The sequence below is a fragment of the Chiloscyllium punctatum genome, chromosome 24, assembly GCF_047496795.1.
Source record: "Chiloscyllium punctatum isolate Juve2018m chromosome 24, sChiPun1.3, whole genome shotgun sequence".
Classification (NCBI taxonomy): domain Eukaryota; kingdom Metazoa; phylum Chordata; class Chondrichthyes; order Orectolobiformes; family Hemiscylliidae; genus Chiloscyllium; species Chiloscyllium punctatum.
The window spans coordinates 50,640,141-50,665,941 of NC_092762.1; the positions used below are offsets into that span (position 1 = coordinate 50,640,141).

The window sequence follows — 25,801 nt, forward strand, 5'->3', positions numbered from 1 at the left end:
TATTGGGCGAAAGCCTTTCATCAAGAAAGCCCTTCCTGCTCCTCGGAAGCTGCCTGACCTGCTGTGTTTTTCCAGCACCATTTTAATCTTGACTCTTAATCTCCAGCACCTGCAGTACCTACTTTCACCTATACAAATGACATGACTTTGGCTAGTTGCCCTGGTTTTATGATTATTGCCTCGATGCAGTATTTGTTGGCTTGGGAGAGGATATGAAAATGTTGGAGGGCTTTTCTTGACATTAGCTAAGAAGGTCTTGGTAAAGTGAATTGGCAAATTAGGTTAAAGGATAAGTCAGTGGACATGCAATGGCACGCATTAAAGTGGACATTTCATAGCACACTAATTACGTACATTCCAAAGAGTAAGAAGAATAGCAGGGAACAGACTGACCACGCCTGGTTAAATAGAAATGTTAAACTTTTCAAACTTAAATGGAGCCACATACAATCTGCAAAGACAGATGGAAGTTCAGAAGATTAGACAGTATAAATGACCAAAAACAAGTAATGGAGGGAAATGTTACAGTGCGTTACAAGAGAAAGCTAGCCAGCAATATGAAAAGCGAAAGAATTTCCATACATATTTAAAAGAGGAGGTGGTAACACAATGAGTGGTTGTTCAATAGCAACTGAGTCTGAAGAATTACTAATGAATTACTACTAAAATAGGGAGATGGCAGATGAACTGAGCAGATATTTAATGGTTTTTACTATAGAGAATACAAGTAATATCTCAGAAATAGCAATGAATCACAAAATGTAAGAGAAGGAGAAATTCAAGAAAGTTGCAATAATCACTGATGTGGTACAGGTAGTTCTCCGAAACCACCATTGTTGTGTTCCTGTGTTATGAAAAATGGTGCAGTAGGAATAATGGCACCTATGGGAAAAATGGGGTTGGGGCTAACCGCCAAAATTACCAGTAAAAATGGAAACAAAAAGTAGTTAGCCTGTTGGCATGGAAAGATAATTGGCTGACTAACAGAAAGGAGAGAGTAGGTACAAATGGTTCATTTTTCAGGTTGTCAAGATGTCATGAGTGGTGACCCACAGGAATGGTTACCTTCAACTTAACTGTTTATAACCTGTATAATTAACTTGGATGAAGATGTGGAGGATATGGTTGCCAAGATGATCCAATGATCTTAGGAAAATAAGTAGAGGACATAATGAAGTTATAAAAAGATATTTTAAAAAGCTGGAGAATCTCAGCAGGTCTAGCAGCATCTGTGAAGAGTGAAACAGGGTTAAAGTTGGTTTCTTCCGAACTGAATTGGTAGAAGTCTGAGCCAGCACACTAGAAGTCTAATGCAACTGAGATGGTGACAGCAAACGTATGTTAACTCATGTCCAGTGTATAATACATTGGCCAAAAGGAGCAAGATTGCTGTACTGCCAATATCTGCTAACCTAACATTTGAATCCACCAACAGGTGCACACAAGCAACCTCTACCATCTAATATATTTGCTTTGGTTGTTTTGTTTCCTTTACAACTTAAAAAGTTGATTTCATTTCAGATTGAGTATTTTTCAGTAAGTGTGAACTATCATTGCTGTTTTTGAAAAAAAAACATAAATACCTGCTCTATCTTTCTGTGGCAGTGTGGTCTATATCTATCGTACAGATATGTGAACTTGACATTTCTCAAATACATTTGAATGAGGCGCAAGAGAATGAGGTGCTGTTATTGTGCATCTTTCTGGTCAGTGGTGTAGCAACTGCATTTTTATGGTCAACTATGCATTTGCAATCTAATCTGTGCATAATAACAGCTTGTGGAATTAATGTAATCACTTTTACAATAGAGTTTGGCCCAATATCATTAGTAAAAGTTATTCGGTAATTATTTAAAGCAGTGGAACATCTGATAGAAATAAAGACTTCTAAATATCGGTTATGGTACTCTTATACATTTTTGGACTTCGTACCTTTTGTGTAACATTGACAGTATCCGAATTTCATATCTATTATTCAGTGAAAGAAATCTGTCAATAATATCTTCAATAGGAAATAGCTTACAGAGAATGGTAGTTGCCATATTGTTGCAATTACATATTTGAAACATTTCAACCATCACATGGTTAGACCAAATCCAAAAGGTTACCGGGTAGCTGTGGCTATAATAATAGTCTGGGCTGAATAGAGTTGAACCCATGGAACAATTACTTTATGAAAAAATAATATTGAGGTGCAAGAGTAGAATATAAATATGAATGTTCCTTGCTGTGATGGCCAGGTAATGAATTCCTTATCTAGCTGTACGTCCTTAGTGCAGTGCAGCTTTACACTAGCATTATAGAGTGTAGCTTGCACTTGCTGATCAATTGTTTAAAATGAGTGCTGCATGTGAGGGAAGTGAAATGACTATAAGTAGAGCTATAGATGCTTTTTGTTCAGCTTCATTAATGAATGTGCAACTTGTCATCAGAACAGACATGGGCTGTTACACCATCAAATTAAGCTGCTACTTGTCACGACCTGATTAATTTGGTCAATCCCACTTTTCACTCCACTTTAATTGCTTGGAAGAGAGGAAGGCTGTAGAATTAATTTGAAATGACTTACTTTAACAAGTTGATTTACTAGTGCTTTTAACGAGAGTTTGTGACAATATTCTTCATAGTGATTCCCCCATCTTGTGAAGAATCTTTTCCTTGTCTCTCCTTAAGTTCTTTTCAAGATTACTTTAACTTTGTATTTCATTAAGCTCTCATGAACCAGTGAAAATGTATTTTTTGCTATCTTTTGCCTTCACGATCCTTTTAAGCCTTGAAGATGTTCAGTAAGTTACTCTTCCATTGTATGAACTATATTGAAGAGAGGCTTAACTTCTCAAATATCTGTTTAGTAAACTCAAAATTGTAATTTGCACTATTTATATAAATGCTTAATTCAGGTGTTCCAGCTGTACTGTTGAGAGACTTTCTTAATTTTGCTTTTCAATTTACCTCCCTATCCTCATCCTTCCCTAAAAATGTACTGCAGATCCCATCGGCGAAGAACGCAGACCAGGAGACAGAAAACTGATGACCAAAGAATACTGAGTGAACCAGCAGCTGAAGAAACTTCTGGAAAAGATGTGACAGAAGATGACACCAAAATCAAGGATGAACACAAAAGAACAATGGACGCAGAAGAACACAGCAAACCCAGCAAGGTTACAATCTTGGAGCTAGACCAAGGTGACTTCACAGATGATTTATTTAATCACCATTTTTCAGGTATGTGTATGAGTCTGCTATTAAATGCTTGTATGTTGGTGAATTCAAATGTTTTTCTCAGCAATGTCGTATGGAATGGAAAAAAAGACAGAGGTATAGCTACACAGGCACACAGATGATTTCAAAGTGCATGTGTGCGCATTTTGGTTCACTTTCCCCACTATCCATTTTCCCTTACAGAAAAGATTTTGCACTATTTCAACTCTGCATCCTGAAGTACACCTCCCGGAGGAATTAATACACATTATAACTTCAAATCTAATAATGCCAAAACATTGCATTGTTGGTTTTCCCTTCTTCAGGAAAGCTTTTAGCCTGTCAACATGAAGAATGTCAATGCTGTGAATCGAAATATTTTTCTATTTTGTAAGCCACATGTCAGCATCTACATTCTCATGTTGAGTACACCACAGATTAACTGCAAAGATACTTTCCTGTTCGTCAGCAAAGCCCTATCATTCTACTCAAGATCATTTTTACTAGAGTTTACTAAACAGATATTAAATTTTTTCTTAATTACCAAGGAATTTAAATTAGCAGTAACTCCGAGGCAGTTTGTGTTGTCTCTGGCATTATTAAATCTAGGTATTGGATTTGTATACCAACTCATTTCACTTGGTACCTTATGATGATAGTCTTCAACAAGACAGAATCTAATCACTTCCCATGACATTTAAAGAATTGCAGTCACTGAATCCCATGCTATCAATATCCTGCAGGCTGCCATTGACCTGAAATTGAAATGGACCAGCCATAGAAATACTGTAGCAATAAGATCAGGCAACAGGCTGGGAAATCTGTGGCAAGTAACTTCCCTCCTAACTCCTCAGCGCTTGTATATCCCCTATCAAGCATAAGTAAGGAGTGGAATAAAATACACTTCACTTGCCCAGATGAGTACAGCTCCACAATGCTCAAGGTTATCCAGGAAAGAAGGCAGTCTGATAGATTGGTACCCCATATTTTGAATATTCACTTCTTCCATTATTGAACCTCAGTGGTAGCTCTGTGAAGAATTAATGCTAAGCACCGCAGCAACACATCAAGGTTTCTTTGATAGTACTGGAATGATAAAGGCAGTTGATGCTTGGGCTGAGCACCAACTGCAAGTTTCCTTCCGGTAGCATCTTGATTTATAATTATTGTCAGTGGGTTAAAATGCTGGAACCCCTTCCCTAATAACACTGTGGGTGCAGCTATAGCAGTACGAACCATACCTTCCCAAGAACAATTAGGAATGGGCAATATCTGCTGGTTTAGCCAGTCATGCCCACATTTCCTAATTAATAAACATTTTAAAAACATTTTTAAAAAGAGGCTTACACATTTTCATTCCTATCAGTTTGAGTTAAACTTAACCTGATCCCAACTATTCAGGCATTGAAGGACATATCATTCATTGTTCCTTTCAATGTAAATTTTAAGCTTTGGCAAGTTTAACTCTTTCAAAATTTGAAAGCATGTGGAATAAAGTAGAAAGTCTGCAGTGCTGTCCGAATTGGTGCATCAGAGAATTGTCAGGTGATATTTAAATCCACCCACCATTCCCACCTTCTTGTTTCTCCTCAAAGTAAAGGTTAAAGCAAAAAAAACCCCTCAAATCAGTTATGTTTATTGTGGTTAGTAAGAAATCTCAAAGCATAGCTTTAGACTCCAACTTATACGGTTAACATATCTTCCAGCTTGGAATTTTATTAACATTTTTGTTTGTAGGTGAAATATAATTTGCACTTGGGTGTCTGATATAATGTCGTTTCAATACTTTGTCAGATGTCCCAGACTCATTGGCATCTGGAAAGTTGAATTCAGGGACTTGAGACAGAATTTATACCACCCTATTTATGGACATTGTTGCCACTAAGTAGAATTGTTTACTTCATTCCTCAAAAAAAAATATTTTAAGTTGAGTGAGCTCTTAAGAGAACCATTTATAAGTTGTAATATTCCAGTTATTAAATATGGTCTTCACTACAATGATTGAAGTTTTTTATCTGTTTATTTGATTGAATGTGGTGAGATGTAATGAATTACAATGGACCTAAGTAACCTTACCCTTACTCAGAAGGATATTCTTATTAAAATACAGTGGAGCCTTTATTACCCTACACTTCAGTGCTAGAATTTCTTGGGACAAAGATCAATGACAATTTTTTTCTCCTTTCATTTTTTAAATAAATAGAGTCATACAGCATGGAAACAGACCCTTTGGTCCAACCAGTCCATGCAAAACATAATACCAAACTAAACTCATCCCACTTGACCTGCCTGCACCTGGTCTATTTCCCTCTAAACCTTTCCTATTCATGTATCTATCCAAATGCCTTTTAAACATTGTTATTGTAGCTGCATTCACCTCTTCCTCAGGAAGTTCATTCCACACATGAACCACCTTCTGTGTAAAACATTTACCTCTCATGTCTTTTTAAAATCTCTCTCCTCTCACCTTACAAATTCATCCCCTAGTTTTAAAATCCCCCATCCTCTGGAAAAGACAACTAGCATTAACTCTATATATACCTCTCCATTATTTTATAAACTCCTATCAAGTCTCCTCTCAACCTCGTTTGCTCCATTGAATAAGTCCAAGCTTATCCAGCCTTTCTTTATACCTCAAACCTTCGATAACCTAGCAACATTCTGGTAAATCTCTTCTGAAGTTTCTCTAGCTTAACAATATCCTTCCTATAAGTGGGTGATCAGAACTAGACTCAGTATTCCAAAGAGGCCTCACCAATATCTTGTGTAACCTCAACATAATGTCCTAACTCCTATACTCAAAAGACTGAGCAACGAAGGCAAGCATGCCAAATCCCATTTTAACTACCCTGTCTATACAGGAACTAAATGTCAAAAAATTATGTGCCTGCATCCCAAGTCCCTCTTTTCTACAACAGGCCTCCCTCCTTAATTGTGTAGCCCCCCCCCCCTTAATTGTGTAGGCCCCCCCTTGTTTGTCGTACTAAAGATAATACTTTGCACTTATCCAGATTGAACTTCATCTCATGTTTTTCACCTTATTGACCCAATTGGTCAAGATCATTTGTAATCTTAAAAAACCCTCTTCACTGTCTATTGTGCCACCAGTTTTGGTGTTGTCCACACTATAATTCATGAAAATTGATATCTGCTTTCTTTTTCTGTATGGTACTTCAGCCTCATTGCTTGAGGTTTCATCAATGTGACTTAACTGTGCACCTGTAACTTCTTGAATATAGAACCTGGAATATTTTACTCCATTGCACAGCTGCATGAACTGTGTGTGTTCTGTGGAGTTGAAGGACAGAGGAAGTGCACCATTGTAGTAATCCCTCAGTTGATAAACTTGCATCGAGTCTGCTGGCAGTGAAAGAATTTTAAAGAAGAATCATTTGAGTTGTTATACCAGAAAGAATGTACATGCATCAATATATATATAAACAAAGTTTGCGGATGTATAAGTTAGATTCATTAGTCAAGGAAAATGCAGGATTACAGGGATAGGGTAGAGGGATGGGTGTGGTTGGGATGTTTTTGAGAGAGTCGGTGAGGGCTGAATGACCTGTTTCCATTGCTGTAGGGATTCTATATTGATAAATAGAAGGTTTGCTGTCACAAATTATTTGTAAAACCACCTTTGAATGCACTTGTATTGGCGAATGTTTTACTGCAGTTTAGCAGAAAATTGTCAGACATTATAAATTCTCCTTTGAAGTTGGATCATTTCTGTAGATTTCTTGTTCTGCATTTTTAGTATCTCAATTGATATTTTTGGAAAATTCGCACAGCTCAGCCTTTTTCTCCACATCTAGAATTTCTTACATGGTTCAATTTCCCACAAATCTAAGTGAAAGACTGTCCACTATATACTCATACATACCAAACACTCCCATAGCTATCTGGAATTGGATGATTAGAGACACTCAGAGATATTCCAGCAGGGATTGAAATACTTGATTGGTCTGGTAGAAAGGCTCCTTATTAATACAAGAGTAGTTACCTTACTTAAAATCTCCTGATGCTATAAAATTTCTTTAAACCTTCTAATGCCATAAGTCAAGGAAAATCTTAAATTTATACACTACCTTTCATAACCTGAGAACATCTCAAGATTTTTTTTGCCAGTATAAAAATTGCAGTCTTAGCCTGCTCAGCACACCCTCCTCATTCCTGAAGAAGGGCTTATGCCCGAAACGTCGATTCTCCTGTTCCTTGGATGCTGCCTGACCTGCTACGCTTTTCCAGCAACACATTTTCAGCTCTGATCTCCAGCATCTGCAGTCCTCACTTTCTCCTAAAAACTGCAGTTGCCAATTTACAGATTGATAATGACGAAACACTCAGTGACTGGCCGTAGTTCTGGCTGTCTTGTTCTTTTCGTGAAATATTGATTAAGCTCTTTCCTGTAAGACTGAGGACAAAGATACTTTTAACAGTTCCTTTAAAGAACAGAAGGCCTGACAGCGCAGTATTCTTTCAATAAAACACTGGAATGTTAGACTATAGATTTAGGTACCTAGTTCTCTAAAGTGTGACTTAAAAACCTTCTGGTTGTGTAACTGAGCTCTGCCACTAAAATACAGCTAACATCGCTTAACACACAAATTGCTTGATTTTTCCTTCTCTGGAGAGAGACTTCTGCGTCAGTATGTTTCTATTGTCTGTATAATGATGTACAACCTTACCAAAGATCTTAGAGGGTCTGTGTTTTTTCTCTTTCTGTGAACAGCTAATGGCAAGCCACTGAAAACCTATTCACGTTCCTCAAAATCCAAAAATGAAAAGAAAAAGAAACGTGTGGAAACAGACCCCGTAGCAGCTATCTCAGCTGATGGCATTGAACCTACTGAACCATCCAAAGCAGAATTATCCCAGGCAGATTCTCCATCTGCATCAGCAAGTATGCTTTCAGATAGTTTTACTGCTGAAGATGAATTTAAACCCAGAGCTAAAGCTACCATGATGTACGTGCTACCTAAATCAAAGAAGGTGGTGTTCGACAAGGAGCACATGTCCTGTCAGCAGGCTTTTGAGCAGTTTGCCACCAGGAACAAACTACCAATGTGGAAGGAAGCAGAGATGAGCAATGATGGAATAACAATGGAGGAGGAGGCGAGTGACCATGAAAGCGTGGATGTCAGTTTTGAAACTACTGAAGTGCAGGTATAACAATGACAATGATTTTCTTTCATGGATTTATGCTCGACTATTTTCCTATAATAAGAAACATTTTTAATGCCCACAATAATAGCATGTATCCAGACATTGTCGACCATAAAGATGGCAAAGACCAGTTTAATACCCTTCCAGCTATGAAAAACAGACAAAGTTCCTAAGAACTTAAGAGAATGACTGACCACTGTTTTTATTTGTAGAGGTGTGATGCCACCTGCCACTGTTTTAATTTTCAGAGCTGTTGTGACTGTGGTCTATTTTTACACTGATTTTGTTTTTAGGGTTGGAAATCTTCATTATATCAAGCTGAAATAATTAATCCTATCAATACCAAAGTTTCTATAACAATTGATACACTGCAAAACTATCAAGGTGTCTCAGTAAGCAAATGTAAATGGTTGGTTTTTGAAAAGTAATAAACTACATGATTCTGGATAATTTGATAAGATCTTCGGATTGGTCACAGACAGAAGAGACAATATAATCTTGAACAAAAGTGTTTGGATGTTGGATTTTCTTTTTTAACTTTTTTTTTAGCTGGACCAGACTATTGTGGTTTGGGTTTAGGACTGAGGGATGTACTGCAGTTTTTAACTGTTTCTCCAGTTGTAGGTTTGAACTGAAACCTGTCTGCTGTGCTTCTTTGGATGGGCATTGGTTAATCCTGATACTATATACAAAATCTGGGAAACATTTTATGTCCCTAAACCAGCAAAGCAAGGATGCAAGTCTGGGTTTATTCCCTTGTCTGAAGGAATCCAAAACTAACAGAGTAGCAGTCCCTCAACTCTTAATCCTTTACTTCAAAATCATGACATCTACCTACTGGGCTAAACTAATGAGAATGGAGCTTGCTGTTTATTCATTTTCATCTGCCCTCAAAAAATTGCCAAAAGGATGACATAATTTGTCGCTTTACATCTTTTTCTCCCTTTGATACACTGTTGCTGGCAAATCTATTTTCTAAATAAGTCATCTTCCTTTAATCTTGCACATTGTGCCTTTCCTTTTTAAAAAAAAGTCAAAACTTTTAAAACTCCTTTGTCTGAACTTTGTTTTTCCTTTATTTTGGTGTTTTGACATACACATGCACGGACAAGCATCTGTGCATCTATTTCCTATTTAAATGAAGGTTACCTTCTACATGCCTCGTTTACAATGCAAACTGAAGCTATCTTGATGTATGATTTATATACAACTTTTGAGTATAGTTTCAAAACCATGAGCTGTAATTTTAGGGCTAATATCTAGAGACACTTTTTCTTGCTCAGTGTGATCGTTGTAAGGAGTAAATTTCAGGACAAACCACTGAAAATACAATTACTAGCTAGAATCAGTCAAGAAACACTTGAGTCGTGCATTGGAGGTGTTTAAAATCATCCTGATAAGATGAGTTAATGTGGCTGAATTGCCTTCCTCATTCATAATTACCTTGCCGTTTTTCTGAAACCTGATTTATCAAAACATGCCTAAAGTTCTGGATGTTTCAGAATAAAACTTCAATGTAGGTATGTGAACTCTTTAAAATTAAGATGTTAATTTGGTCAGTTTTCCTGAATAAAGTTAGCATTATTTTCAATTAGAGGAGAAACAGTTGGATGCAAGATTTGTTCCGTGACAAATAGCAAAGGGTAATAGCTCATATTTCTGTTACTGAAAAGGTATTTCCAGAGGGCTTCTACACGGCTCAGCAGTAGATCCCTTGCTGTTCACATATCTCATAAACTCTAAATTAAATATAAGAGGGCATGATTAAGAAGCTTACAGATGATGCAGAGATTGGCTGTGTGCTGAACAGAAAGGGAAATGCCTGTAAACCGAGAGGGAAGATATGAGTGATTGCTCAGGTGAGAAGAAAAGTAGCAAATGGAATTCAGTTTGAAGAAGTGTGTAATTCATTAGGAAAGGGGATGCACTATAAACGAGAGTGTACTATGATGGTATGTTGTAAAAAAGCCTGTAGTTTTTTTTATTATTTGGAATGTTCCTGTAAGACAAAAATAGGAATATTCTGAAAGAAGGTTCGCTGGTTTTCTGATTATGACATCACTAGGTTTCAGGAGGTGCTCATGTGACCTGAAGTTGCCATGGGGATGAACAGGCAAAAAGCAAAGGATAAAAAGAAAGCGAATTGTAGTGGTGTTATTTTCAGCCTGTTTCTGTAGCAGTTGGTTCACAGCACATTCAAAATTTAATGTAAATGGTTCTCTCTGAATGGAACAATTTTCTGGTTGACAGTGTTTAAACAGATGCTGATGTTGAAGCAGATCTATGAAAATAAAGAATCTGTTATAGGTCTCATACAGTTGAAACAGCAGCGATCTGAAGACAGGAAGAACAAAGGATTGAGGATTGGACAAGACTCATTGCAACTGTTTGTGTTGCCATAACCTACCAGAGTATTTAAAGAGGTTTGAAAAGGAGCCTCTGAAGATTCTGTGCTATCAGAACCACTGTGGAGCGAAAGAGGATTTGCACCTTGTCAATAGTAACCATGCCTGAGACATTGATAGGTTGCTGTGTTTGTATAGATTTCGATTTATTTGCTGCAACATTTTTTAAAAGCGAAATGCTATCCAGTGGTTTTCGTGGGTCATGGGTGTTCCTTTTTTTTTGAAGGAAATTACCTTAGGTGGTATTGTCCTAACAAGAAAACGTGTGTCGGGTGATGAAGAACACTGTCCTTTGTTAGATGAGGCATGAAGTATAACAACCAGGGAACAACATGGTTACAGTGCAGGAGTCCAACCTTGCCAACAAAGTTTGACCAAATTGACCAGAGTCAGCCAGCTTGGTTTAAAATTGGAACAAAACTTGGCAGTTAACTGATAATCATCTAAATGATTGGTAATGGCATTACTATTGTACAATCAGTCCACTTGACATTCAATCAGCACTTTTGCCCAACCCCCAAATAGTCATTTTCCTCTTACGTTGGTATTTTTTGTGAATTATCCTGATGAGTGCAAAATGAAATGTCCTTTATTAGCAATCTCTTTTGTTCACAGTATGTGGTCATCATTGGCTAGGCCAGTTCCTGTTGCTCAGTCCCTTGAAAAGTTGTTAGTGAGCCTTGAATCACAACCTTATGGTATATTTACACCTATTGTGCTGTTATGGAACCTATTCTATCATTCTGTACTAGCTACAATGAAGGGATGGTGATATCGTTCAACTCAGAGGGAAAGCTGCACATTGTGGTTCTTTTCCTACCAAGTAATAAGAATCGCGGGTTTTGAAATGTAGCATCAAAGGAATTTCTGGTCAATTATAAGTTCCCCAGATAGTAAGGCTGATTTAAATATCGAGGGGAGAATGTTAAATTCTCTTCTGTTGGCAATGGTCATTGCCTGGCATATATGTGGCATCTTTTGCTTGCCATTTATCAGCCCAACCTGAATGTTGGCCACATCACTGAAGGACATTTGTGAGTTAGGAGCCACTTTATGACAAGTTTCGTGGTCGCCATGACTGAAACGAACATTCAATTCAAGACTTATTGATTGATTCCAAATTCCATCCCCTGTCTTGGTGGGATTTGAACCCATGTCGCCAGGACATGGCTGAACAGGTATTTGGCATCCCACTTCATCACAGGGTAGCATGTAACATCCCAGAAGCAGCGATAAATTGTGAAATGAAAGAAAAGAAGCAACTCAGGAAAACTGTAATCACAGTAGTGGTGTAAGACCATAAGATATCCCCTTCAAACTTCTAAACTCCATCAAGTATAAACCCAGAGCCCTCAAACGTTCCTCATATGTTATGCTTTTCATTCCTGAGACCAGTCTTGCAAACCTCTCTGAACACCTTCCAGGGCCAGTACATCCTTCCTGAGATATAAGGCCCAAAACTTGTGCACAATACTCCAAATGTGGCCTGACCAGAGCATTATAGAGCCTCAGAGGTACTTCCCTGCTTTTATATTCAAGTCCATCGTTGCATTTGCTTTTCTAACTATTGACTCAACCTGCAAGTTTGTCTTGAGAGAATCCTGGACTAGAACGCTGAAGTCTGTTTGCACTTCAGACTTCTAAATTTTCTCCCCATGTAGAAAATAGTCTGTCACGCTATTCTTCTGAGGTATTCTGCGTGACCTCGTACTTTCCCACGTTGTATTCCATCTGTCACTTCTTTGCTCACACTCTCATCCTGTCCAAATCTTTCTGCAGCCTCCCTGCCTCCTCCATGCCACACGTCCCTCTACCTATCTAGTACCATCTGCAAACTTAGCCAGAATGCCCTCCGTTCCTTCATCTAGATCCCAGTGGAACGATGTGATCCCAACACTGTGCTTTGTGGAACACCACTTGTCACTGGCTGCCGTCCTGAGAAAGACCATTTTATCACCACTCTCTGCTTTTTGCTAGACAGCCAAGCTTCTATCCATGCTAGCACCTTGCCTCTTGCAACATGGGCCTACATCTTACGCAGTAGTCTCCTGTGCGGCACCTTGTCAAAGGCCTTCTTGAAGTCCAGATAGATAATATCCATTGGCTGTCCTTGGTCTGATCTGCTCATTACTTCCTCAAAGAATTGTAGCAGATTTGTCAGGCATGGCCTCCCCTTGATGAAACCAGGCAGACTTGGCTCTCTTTTTTTTTTGTTAGATTCCCTACAGTATGGAAACAGACCCTTCGGTCCAACAAGTCCACACTGACCCTCCAAGGAGTAGCCCATCCAGACCCATTCCCCTACCCTATATTTACCCCTGACTAATGCACCTAACACTATGGGCAATTTAGCCTGGTCAATTCACCTAACCTGCACATCTTTGGACTGTGGGAGGAAACTCTTGCAGTCATGTAGAGAATGTGCAAACTCCACACAGACAGTCGCCCAAGGCTGGAATCGAACCCTGGTCCCTGGCGCTGTGAGGCAGCAGTGCTAACCACTGCTTTTCTCATACACATCTGAGGTTAGGCTAATCGGTCTGTACTTTTCCATCTTTTGCCTTACTCCCTTTTTAACAGGGGTGTCACGTTAACAAATTTCCAGTCCTCTGGGACCTTCCCTGATTCTAGTGATTCCTGAAAGTTCACCACTAAAGCCTCCACTATCTCTTCAGCTACCTCCCTTCGAACACTGGGATGTAATCCAACTGGTCCAGTTTATCTGCCTTCAAGCTATTCAGTTTTTCTAGTACTTTCTCCTTGGTGATGGCAACCATACTCAGCTCTGCCTTTCACTCTCTTGAATATTTGGGATATCACTCGTGTTGTTCACCATGAAGACTGATGCAAAGTGAGTATTCAGTTTCTCATCCATTTCCTTGTTCCCCACTACTATCTTTCCAACTGAGTAAATTGTTGGAGCTCCAGACTGTCAAATGCCTATGCACTGACAAGCTTCATGGTAATATCTTGAGGAAGTTTTAATTTTCCAAGACTACTATAATTTGGGGATAGTTCCATTAGATAGGAAGAGGTGAATGTAATTCCTTTATTCAAAAAGGGGAGGTGGACAGAAAGTATGAAACTACAGGCTAGTTGGCTCAACAACTATCACAGCTTTTATGAAACATTATTGAAGATGTTTTAGCAAGGTATTTCAATAAGCTCAAAGTAATCAGGTGGGGTCAGCATTGTTTTGTGAAAGGGAAATCATGCTTGGAGATTTTTGAGATGGTAACATACTTTGTAGCTAAAGGGCAATCAATGGAGGTACAGTGCTTGGATTTCCAAAAGACATTTGACAAGGTGCCACATCAAGTGTAATTATGGAAAATAAATGCTCATAGTGTAAGATGCAGTATATTAGCTTAGGAATAAGATTGGCTGGTTAATAAGACAAAGGGAGTAGATGTAAAAGCAACTTCTTCAGGTTTGTAAGCTGAAGTGAGTAGTGTGCTACAGGGATGTATGCTGGGGCATCAACTGGTTATAATTTATATAATGACTTGGATGACTTAACGGAGGGGGTTATCAATTGTTCTGATGATGCAAAGATAGGTAGGAAAATAAGTTGTGAAGAGGATACAAAATTATAAGCTTTTATTGATAGATTTAGTGAGTAGGTAAAGATGTACTTCTGAACTGTGAAGTTGCCCATATTTGCAGGAAGACCTTAAAAAAAGCATGTTTAAGTAATGAGAGACAGCAGAGCTCTGAGATGCAGCAGGATCTGGGTAACCTTATACATAAATTGAAAAAGGTTAGTATGCAGGTACGGCAAGTAATTAGGGAAGCTAATGTGATACCTTTTATCACCAAGGGAATTGAATATAAGAGTGTGAAGGCCATGCTTCGGTTATACAGGATACTGCAGCAACCACATCTGGAGTATTGTGCACAATATTGATTACCTTATTTAAGGAAAGATGTAAATTATTTGGAGGCAGCTTGGAGAAGATTAATGAGAGTTAAACATGGAATGGACAGATTTTCTTATGAGGAAAGGTTGGATAGCCTAGGTTTATATTCACTTGGCATTTACATAAGTAACAGATTACTTTATTGAAACATAAAATCTTGAAAGATCTTGATTTGGTAGATGTCGAGATATGGGATATATGAGAATCCTGACCCAGGTCATTGTTAAAGTCAGGGTTTGTCCAGTTAAAACGGTAGTTAAGTAAAATCTTTTCTGAGTGTTATGAGCCTTTGGAACTCTTGTCTTGTAAAAGTGGTGAAAACTGAATCCACTAATTCTTTTTAACAGTGGTGGATAGGTGCTTAATAAGTAAAAGCTTGGAAGTTTATCAGCAGTGGGTGGCAATTGAGGTGGTAATCAGATCAGCAATGAGGGGATAGGCTCAAGGGACTTCTGACTCATGTCGAGCATTAGCTTGAGCGTTTGGATTACTTGCTCACTGATGTTTCTGCTTTGCTACCACCTCCCTCATAATAATGAATGTTAGCTGGGTAATTGAAGTTCCTCATCTCTGGAATTGTTCTCGTCTGTCTTATTTGCACCTCTCTGATGCTTTCATCATCTTCAGAAAATGTGCCCTGCTAAGACTAATGCTCTAAGTTATTGTTTTATGTAAGTTTAGCATAATCTCAAGGTTTTTGTGCTCTATACCTCTTTGATTAAACCCAGGATACTATATACTATATTAACTTCAATCCCAATCTGATTTGTCACCTTTACTGATCTTTGCACATGTGTACCCAAGTCCTTTCAAACTTTTAAAAATATTTTGTGTTGGCTTTCTGCATCTATCAAAATGGATCACTTCACACTTCTCCGACTTGTCCATCCATTCTGTCACCCTTTAGTGATGTAACCTTCAGGATGCAGACTAAGAGTTGAAAAGTAGGACTACACTGGATAGAATTTTTCAGTTGGCAGAGGATGAACCTTATTGTGTCCTTTTTATTTTCAAATTTGTTCACAAGGCATTGTGACATAGAACATAAAACATTACAGCACAGTACAGGCCCTTTGCCCCTCTAAAGCCCATCTAACCTACACTCTTCCATTTTCATCTGTATATTTATCCAATGACCAATTAAATGCTCTTAAAGTTGGCGAGTCTACGACTGTTGCAGGTCGGGCATTCCATGCCCTTTACTACTGAGTAAAGAACCTACATCTGACATCTGTCCTTTGTCTATCACCCCTCAGTTTAAAGTTATGTCCCTTCATGTTAGCCATAACTATCTGAGGAAAAAGGCTCTGACTGTCAACCCTATCTAATCCTCTGATCACCCTGTATGTCTCTAATAAGTCATCTCTTAACCTTTGTCTCTCTAACGAAAACAGCCTTGAGGACCTCAGCTTTCCTCAAGACCTTGCCTCTATACCAGGCAACATCCTGGTAAATTTCCTCTGCACCCTTTCCAATACTTCCACACCCTTCCTATAATGTGGCGTCCGAACTGTAGGCAATATTCCAATTGCAGCTGCACCAGAGTTGTGTACTTCCTCTTGCTCGGAGTCAGTGACTTTGTTGTGGGTCTGGAATTATAAGTAGGTGAGATCAGACAAAAACAGTAGATATTTGTTCCTAAAAGGCATTTGTGAACTAGTTGGGTTTGATTGAAGATCGTCATTCTTGCCATTAGGCAACTTTTATATTGCTATTCGTATCTTAATGAATTCCAAATTCCATTAGCTGCCATGGTAGGTCTCAAACCCATGATATAGGAATATTAATATGGAGTTCTAAATTGCTAATCAAGTGATATTGTCTCTAGAACACCATAAAAAGGCCTTTCATCTCCTCCCACCTCTCTTTCCCCCCCCCAACCACTTGTGCTGTTGTAGATATTTGTCTCTTTCTGAAAGAATTCAATAGTGTGATAAAGTTACAACCCTAGACCCTCACTGTTCTTTCTAATATATATATATTGCGCTCAATGCACATTTTATTGTAAAATGTGGTACAAATTCAATGGTGAATATCTGCATAGACATAATAAATGTGGGAAGTTCTCTAGCCTGACAATATATGTGGAGAGAGAAACAAGTGTAATGTTTTAAATTGATAAAGCATTCATCAGAACTATCCTTATGAAATAAAAATGTATGGTCGGAACCTTTTGGGATGAACTGAAGCTGGTTCAGTGACATCTGTAATCCAATTTGACTTCCAGTTTATGGTACAGAATAATCTAATAATCTCTGGGACTGCATATCACTACAATGACTGTGCTCTGCATTGTCTTTTGATTTTAACTTCTGTTTATAAGTTGTATCTCCTGTGCAGTTCACATAAGATTTATAATAACCCATGTCTTCACCCTGTTTGGAAGCCTAAGACTGCAGTACTACTTTCAGATGTGTTCGTGTTAGAAATGTAGTTGAATCAATCTTTCTGACATGGCTAAGTATGGCCTTGGGTAAAAGCAAGAACTGCATACAAAACCTGTGCCAGTTTCTATTTTAACAGTAGTTTTAGACTTTTTGCATTAATACCAGTTCATAAAGGCCATTTATAAGTATCAGTGGATGTTTTAAATCAATCAACTTTAAAAGTGATATTTTTATGAAACAAAAATGTTGAAGGGCATCAGATCATTAAACTGCTAGTTAATGTAGCTGCCAGAGTAACTCAACGGCTAAATACAATGCTTACTATGGCAGTGACTAGGACGGTGCCAGAATAAAGTTAAAGACTTAAGCCAGTTGGTATCCAGTCAGGTAGATGTTGGTGCACAACATTTGGCTTTGGATTCCCATCCCACTTTTTGTTCAGTAAAACATATTGGAAAATGAATGTGTGAACACTAAGTTAAGAAAGGACATTCATTGTCATAATACCATGTCTAGGTTCACATGAGAGCACCTACCTCAACCATATCTGTCTCGATACAGTAGAGACAGAGAACCATACGGCCTTCTTTTACAATGTGGCTCTCTGTGCTTTGTTACTTAGCTAACCATTGGGTAGATATCTAGGTATTTTCATTGCTTCATGTTCCATGATTTTTTTTTTGCCTGATTTTGATTGTGTTTCACAGGTGCCACCAGATTATCCAAAGTTGAAGAAGGAGATCACAAAGAGTCGGCGCCATCCCTTCAGCAAGCCCCCAGCTAGATCTCCGTTGTCCGTTGTCAAACTGGAAGCATCCAGCGATGAAGGTAGGTGAATTGCTTCTGGTTCTTTCCCAAGGGATTAAGAGTTCAACACACACTTTTTAACATGCTGTTCTCAATTAAAAAATGTTGCCCTGAAATCAACACTTGGGTACTGTTTTATCTTGAAAATCCAGAGTAAATAGCCATGGACCATAGTGCAAAGCAATAGTAAAGCAAGTTCAGTAAAAGAAAATCAAGGTCATTTAAGGAGTGATTAAAAGATTGATAAAGATTGAGGTATAGGAGGTGACTGTGTGAAGAGACTCGATAATATTTGATACACCTTCAGGGGATTTAAATTTTTTTCACAACCATTTAATTACAATACACATGCTGCTTTATTTTAGATAAATGCAACTGCTAATTTGGGCACAGCCATGTCCCAAAGCAGTAAATGAATAAAACAATTAATCTTTTATTGATGAAGATGCTTGAGGAAAGTATACAGTGTTCTGACTGAGAGGTGATGGGAGGCAAGTGTGCAGTAAATCAGATTACCAGTGAAGCTGACTGGGAGAGCAGACTGGTTTAGAAGGGCAGTGACAATGAACGATTAAAATCTGTCAGCAGAGCACCCCTTGAGTGTGTTTCAACCTGTCAGGAAGACAAGGCAATGATTGGTGGATATTACTTCTGTGCTTTTCTTGATTGGCCAAGTGGCTTAAATCAGACAATATTACAATTGAAGTCTGTATTTGGAATTTTTAAGCTACTTAAAATAATTAATTAATCAAATAGAATTGCGATAGCTAAACAGGTGATGTGTAGTAGCTGGTGGATGCCAGTATTCCAAGATGACCACATCTGCAGCAAGTGTTATCTACTTGAGGAACTTCGACTTAAGAGTTGATGAACAGGAATCTGAGCTCTACATCCTCTGACCCATTAAAGAGGGGAACAGCTACCCGGTTGTGGTTTCAGGACACAACCACGCACTTAGATTAATTAAATCAAATTTGATCATGGCTAAGGATAAGATTTGTTTACAAATTAGGCAAATATTGCAATTCTGAGCATAGCTTTGGGGGAGGTTAAGCCAATGCCCTTGCCCAAGAAACATGAAGTTCTTGCTCCTGATGTTGAGGATGCAAGCTGCAGGGATGATGAGCAAACTGACCAAAACACTGTGGATCAGAGAAAATAACAATGTAGAAGTAATAGAGGACAGCAGACTGAGGGAATAGATTCTGTCTCTGCAACAAAGACAGCTGTAATTGATATTTCCTGTCTGGTGCCAAGATTAAGAACATTTCTTCTAGGCTGGAGAGGAACTTGAAGGGGAAGGATCCATTGTTGTGGTCCAAGTAATCAATGATCTCGGTAGCCCAAATTACAGTGGTGGTATTCTCAGAATTTCTACATCAAATTGGTGGGGGCTAAATAAAATTTAAAAAACTAAATGCATGGCTCAGAGATTGATGTGAAGGAAATAGGTCCCAAGTCATGGTTGACTAGTACAAGGGAAAGTCCACCCTGTTGCGGTGGACTTCATTTGAAACATGCTGGAACCTGTGACCTAATAAATTGGGACTGGGGTTGTAAGCACTTTAAATTGATTAATTGGTATTGGAGAGTTCAATTGAAGGTAGCTTTTAAAAACAATCAAAAAAGCATGAGAGTCTAATGAAGGGCAAAAAAGTTTGACAAGAATGGGGCAGGAAATATAAGCAAAAGTTTACAGTAGATGTTAGAACTACAATGATAAGTAGTAATGGTAAAATGTCAAAACTTAAGGCTGAAAACAAAAAATAATGTTGGAAATCACAGCAGGTCAGGCAGCATCTGTGAAGAGAGAGCAAGCTAACGTTTTGAGTCCAGTTGACTCAATGTGAGCTTGCTGTCTCTCCACAGATGCTGCCTGACCTGCTGTGATTTCCAGCATTTTTTGTTTGCAGTACAGATTCCAGCATCTCAGTAATTTGTTCCTAAAACTGAAGGCTATTTATCTGAATGCCTGCAATGTTTATAACAAGATAGATGAGTCAACAGCGCAGGTAGAAATAAATTACTTGATAGCTGTTATAGAGACACGATTGCAGGACAGTGAAGACTGCAAACTCAATATTCAAGAGTATTTAATGTTCTGGAAAAATAGACAAAAGGAAACAAAGCTGGTGTAGTATTGTCACTAAAAGAAGTTTCAGTGTAGTGGTGAGTAATGAAATAGCTTGCAATGTGATATTCATTTGGGTGAAAGAAGTCATGACTGGAAGTTGTTTATAGATCCCCAAAGAGTTGCCTCACTATAGGACAAAAGTATAAATTGGAAAATAATGGATGCATGTAATAAGGACACTATAATTGTCATTGGTGATGTAGTCTACATATTGACTGGAAAAGTCAGATGGGGAAGAGTAGCTGGAATGTAAATTTTTAGTGCATCTGGGATTGTTTCATAGAACAGTAAGTGGCAAAACACAACTTTGAAGAGGCTATTCTAGATCTAGTAAAGTGTAATAAAATAGGATGAGTCAGAGATCTCATAGTTAAATATCCTTTTGGGGATAGCACTCTGTGTGGTGCGACATCAGTTTGAGTGTGCAACTCTGGTCTCAAGCCAGTGTCCTCAAAAAAAGACATTTACAAGAAATGAGGAATGCTCTGTCTTAGGTTGTGAATGCTGGGAAAATGGACTCAGGAGAAGGTTAGTAATTGATTAGTAGCAGACATTTAAGCAGATGTATCATACACTCAGCAAAAGTGTATCCTCTATGAGAAGGATGAACAACCTGTGTTTAACACAGGTGCTTAAGGACAGTATCCAATCAAAGTTTAAGCCACAGTAGCAGTTGAACAATAATGATAGGCTAAAGATTTGGGGAATATTAGGAACCAGCAGTGGATGACTGAAAAACTAATAAAAAAGAACAAAATTGATTGTGAAAGTAAACTGACAAGAAATGCAAAAACAAACAGCAAGAAATCCTATCAGAATATTGGGTACTAAAGTGAGTTTGGGACCCATGGAGGATGTGACTGGCAAAATGGCAGATAATTTAAAGTGCTAATGGGAAGGCAATTCTTAAAGCCATCTCAGGAGACCAAGTATATGACAAATTAATGAGACTGACGAGCGACAAGTCATCAAGATCTGATGACCTGTATCCTAGGGTTTTAAAGCAACTGGTTGAAATGATAATGGCAATATTGGTCCAAATATTGCAGAATTTACTGGATTCCAGGAAAGTTCCATTAGATTGGTAAACTGCCAGTGTGATGTCTGTATTCCATCAGGGAATTATAGGCCAGTTAGCTTGACATCTGTCGATAAGAAATTGCTTGAGTCCGTTATTAAGGAAGAAATAGCAGGGCATTTGGAAAATATTAATGCAGTCAAAGAGGATTTGTGGAAAGGAAGTTATGTTTGACAGGTTTGCTTAGAGTACTTTGAGGATGTTAGCAGAACTGGTGAAAATGAGGTGATAGACACAGTGCTTCTGAATTTCTAGAAGGCATACAGAAAGGTGCCACATAAAAGATAGAAATGTAATATATTAGCCTGGATTGAGGATTGGTTAACATGTGGGGACAGAGGCAGGATTAATGGATCTTTTTAAGTTTGGAAAGATCTAACTAGTCAAGTGCCACAGTGACCAATCTTAGGTTATTTACTAGTTATACCAATGACTTGGAGGACAGGGCAGAGTGTGATGCATCCAAATTTGCTGCTGATATAAAATTAGTGAGAAGGGTTATGTTGAGGATATAAGGAATCTGCAAGGGGATATAGATGGGTTATGTAAGTGCACAGAAATCTGGCAGATGGAAATTAATGTAGGAAAATGTGATGTCCTGCACTTTAGTCAGAACTTAAAAGGTGGACTATTATTTAACTGTAGACAGACTCCAAACAAATGCAGCCCAGTAGGATTTGGGTGTTCTTGAATGAGCCACACTCTGTTAGCATGCATGTGCAATAAATAACTAAAAAGGCAAATGGCAACTTAGCCTTCATTGTTGGAGGGTTGGTGTTTAAAAATAGGGAAGTCTTGTTACGACTGCATAGACTGTTGATGAGGCCATACTTAGAGTATTATGTGCGGTCTTTGTCCCTCTAATAAGGGAGGGTACATTTGCTTTGGAGGCAGTTCAAAAGAGATTCAGAGGTTGATTCCTGGTTTGAGGGGTTAGACTTATCAAGAACGGTTGAAGAGGTTTGGTTTTATTTATTAGAGTTAAGAAAAATGAGGTGAGATCTTCTTGAAAAGTGCACGATTCTACAAGGGCTTGAGAGATGGATGTTGATATACTCGTGGGCAATCTCAAACTAAGATATAATTACAAATAAGTGGGCACTCATTAAAACTGAGATGTAAATGAATTTCTTCTGAGGTAAGTGAAGGTCTGGAATTCTGTACTTCAGAGTTCTATAGAATCATAAATCCCTTCAGTGTGGATGCAGGCCATTCAGCCCATCAAATGCACACTGACCCTCCAAAGAGTATCCCACCCAGACACATCTCCCTACCCTATCCCTGTAACCCTGCATTTCCTATGACTAATTCACCCAACCTACACACCGCTGGTCATTATGGATAATTTAGCACGGCCAATCTGCGCATCTTTGGAATGAGAGAGGGAACCCATGCAGACATAGGAAGAATGCACAAATTCCAAACAGACAGACAGTCCAAGGATGGAATGAAGTACGGGTCCCTGGTGTTGTGAGGCAGCAATGCTAACCACTGAATCATCGGGACGTTCTAAGGATGGTAGATTACTGAAAATATTTAAAGATGAGGCAAATGGAAATATCAAGGAGTTGAGGACTATGATCTGGCACAAATGAATAGTTGAGGCCGAGAGCAAATCAGCCATTATATTATGGAATGGCAAGGCAGACTTGAGAGGATGAATCGCCTACTCCTATTTCATATACCTCATGTTAGAATGACTCCAATTGAGCCAAAATAGCTTAAAAAGAGAATTGAATGGGAGAGGTAAATCCACAAAAGCAAATGGTTGAAGAATTGAAATATTCAAAGCACCAGGTAGAAGAGATGCATGGGGAAGCATTGAAGTAGAATTGTTGTCAAGGATAGGAATTTTAAGTTTTATTAAATTGAAGGACAAAGGATCAGTCAAAATGAATGGGAACATGCCTTGCAAATGAGTGGGACTTCCCATTGCTGTAATCCAGGCAGCTAAGGTTTGACAAGCTAATATTAGTGGAAAATAGAAGATTGGTAAAGAAGCCATTGCAGTCAAAGAATAATAGAGATATGGTCAGTGGATTTGACATCAGTGGCAGCATAATGAACAAGTGAGTAAATAATTTGCTGGCGTGGAATAAGTAAAAAGGAAAAGCTATAGTAATAGATCTGTTCAGTGCATAGAAGGAAGAAAAAAATAAATGGTTTAGAAGCAACAAGAGGAAATAAAAAATCATGATTTCACTTGTATCAATAAATAAAGTAAAATAAGAAAACATTTGATGGAGTGAGAATTAATTAAGGAATGAAGGTTGCAATTTGGTCCTTCATTTTATTTGCAATCTGTTGGAGAAGTGGCAGAGACTCCTCACACATTGGGTAATATTGAAGGTAGACAAGTGTTAGAATTCTGCTTGGAAAATAAATGTTTCATGCATGAGAAAGCTGAGATTCTTGATTTTAAAGCAATAGGAGTGATGTACGAATTCTGTTTCAAACCAATGACGGTAATGGTATGAAGTATTTTGATCAATGAAGGATGTCTAAAGCTGAACGTGTCAAAGGCAAGAGATAGTAGTAGTTAAACTCCTAAAAATTCAGACGAAGTTATGGTAAAGTTATGATCTCAGCTGCTTTACTACTGGGCAAGTCCAACCCCAGAATTAAATCTGGCTTGTAGATTTGTTTTAAAAAGGTGGCACTTGTTCAAGGAAGCATAGACGCACAAAGCTGCTGACTTGGTTTTAACAATAAAGAAGTTGTTAACAACATGGAAAAATACAATCAAATAAAACAAACCAAGGGCTATTGAAAGATTTAAAAGCTCAGAACAAAACAAAATCCCATCTATTCCCCAGTTTGTAGATTTAAGTTTGTTGCTTCTTGGTTCCTGTTCTGAGAGCTATAAAGATCTTTCTTTTGAACACATACACAGTGAAGATCTCAAACCTTCTCATTTTTGAATGATCTGCAGTTCCTATCTAAACACACCAGACCTGGAAGTTTTCACAAACTGTAATCAATACACTGAGCTAACTTATTCTCTTAACTAAACAGTCTTTTCTATGAGACACTATACTTGCATCTGACTTCAGTCAGGTCTCTTTCAGTCTGAATCAAAAAGCCTTTTAACTGAATTATTTTTAAAAAACTTTCTCATCCTAGATCCTGCCATATTAATACCTTATTTTTATTTCTCTCCTTTTGTAATATAAACAAACTTCTGGCAATGCTCCTGTGGCCCTTGCGGTCACCTGTTCTCTTTGACATGAGTTTTAAAGTTGCAATTCCAGAAAGACTGATGTAACTAATTGTCAAACCCCTTAATGAAAATAGACCAATATCCATCTGCCACTGGTTTTAAATACACTTTTTTAAAAAAAGAACATGTAGGGTGGCACGGTGGCTCAGTGATTAGCACTGCTGCTTCACAGCGCCAGGTTCAATTTCAGCCTTGGGTAACTCTGTGGAGTTTGCATATTCTCCCCGTGTCTGCGTGGGTTTCCTCCGGGTACCTCCCAAATTCCAAAGATGTGCAGGTTAGGTGAATTGGCCATGCTAAATTGTCTATAGTTGTTAGATGTATTAGTCAGACGGGAGGGTGGGTTACTGTTCGGAGGGTCAGTGTGGACTTGTTGGGCCAAAGGGCCTGTTTCCACACCATAGGGAATCTAATCTACATGTATAAATCTCATGTTTTATCTCACTATCAACTGGAATGAATGCAATTATATGCCTTGCCTGACTTCATTCGACTTTAGGGAAAACAAAATTGAGATATCTATCATCAGTTTTATGTCCCTGCCAAAGTTGGATTTCATCCCTTATGCCTTGATGTAGTTAAAACTTTCAGTGGTCCAGTGAAAGATAGGCTTTCAAGTGGACTGAAATATGGGTACTATGTAGAAACTGGAATTTGAATCTGAAGGAAACATTTAATCTGTAGCAAAAAAAAAGGTGAATGACAAATTGCATCTATGCAACTGCACAATTTGAATTTCTGTACTGTATTGCCATTCACAAACTGCAGTGTGTTAATGCTATTCCCAGTATTCTGTTCAAACCTCTGCCCAGTGTACTGGCTCCCTTATTATTTCTGGTGCTGTACTTTGTGCAGTTAAGGATAGTGTAGAAGTGAGTTATCATGAAAATTGATGTAAAGCATGTGCTAATTTCATCACAGATGAACTGTTTCAAATAATAAGCTATTTAGGGTACTATGGAAAAAATTGAAAATCCCAGTGTTGTTCTTGGGAAACATGAATACTTGAACTAATGAGCCACAAAAGCACAAATTAAAATGAATGTGTCAGAACAGTATTGTTCCATTATAACATTAAAGTGTGCTTGATAGACAGTCTTTTATTTACAAAGTAATTAACATTTGAGATCCTTTATCATTATAAACCCCAAAGTTGACATTGCAATACAGGAATTTGAAAGTATGAAGGTCTGTAGGTGAGTGATTGACTAATGAGTACTTTATGCACACGTCAAATTCTCTGGAGTGCATCCTCAGTTATGATGTTATTACAAAGGAATTGGACACAACACTCAGGTGAATAGTAATGAGCTATATTTAGCTGAGTGCAATTAAACTAATTAATCTCCTAACTGCAAATATATCACTAATACCATTTTCTTTTTTAAAGAGCAATGTTTGTCAAAAATCAGGTTTATTGCCTCAATATTTGTCAGGTTATGGGCATCCCAGAAGATTTGTACAGCTGGTACAGGACCCTTGAACT

At 38.2% G+C, this 25,801-nt stretch overlaps 1 protein-coding gene across 2 annotated transcripts in view; it reads left to right on the top strand.

Moving 5' to 3' along the window:
- The window catches only part of kdm4b (lysine (K)-specific demethylase 4B), a 499,010-nt gene that overhangs the window by 347,195 nt on the left and 126,014 nt on the right, over positions 1 to 25,801 (top strand). For both annotated transcript variants that reach the window (XM_072593817.1, XM_072593816.1), the window contains 3 exons: positions 2,990 to 3,225; positions 7,931 to 8,364; positions 17,784 to 17,904. In XM_072593817.1, coding sequence (XP_072449918.1) covers positions 2,990 to 3,225; positions 7,931 to 8,364; positions 17,784 to 17,904 — 791 coding nt within the window. The remainder of the gene's footprint in view (positions 1 to 2,989; positions 3,226 to 7,930; positions 8,365 to 17,783; positions 17,905 to 25,801) is intronic.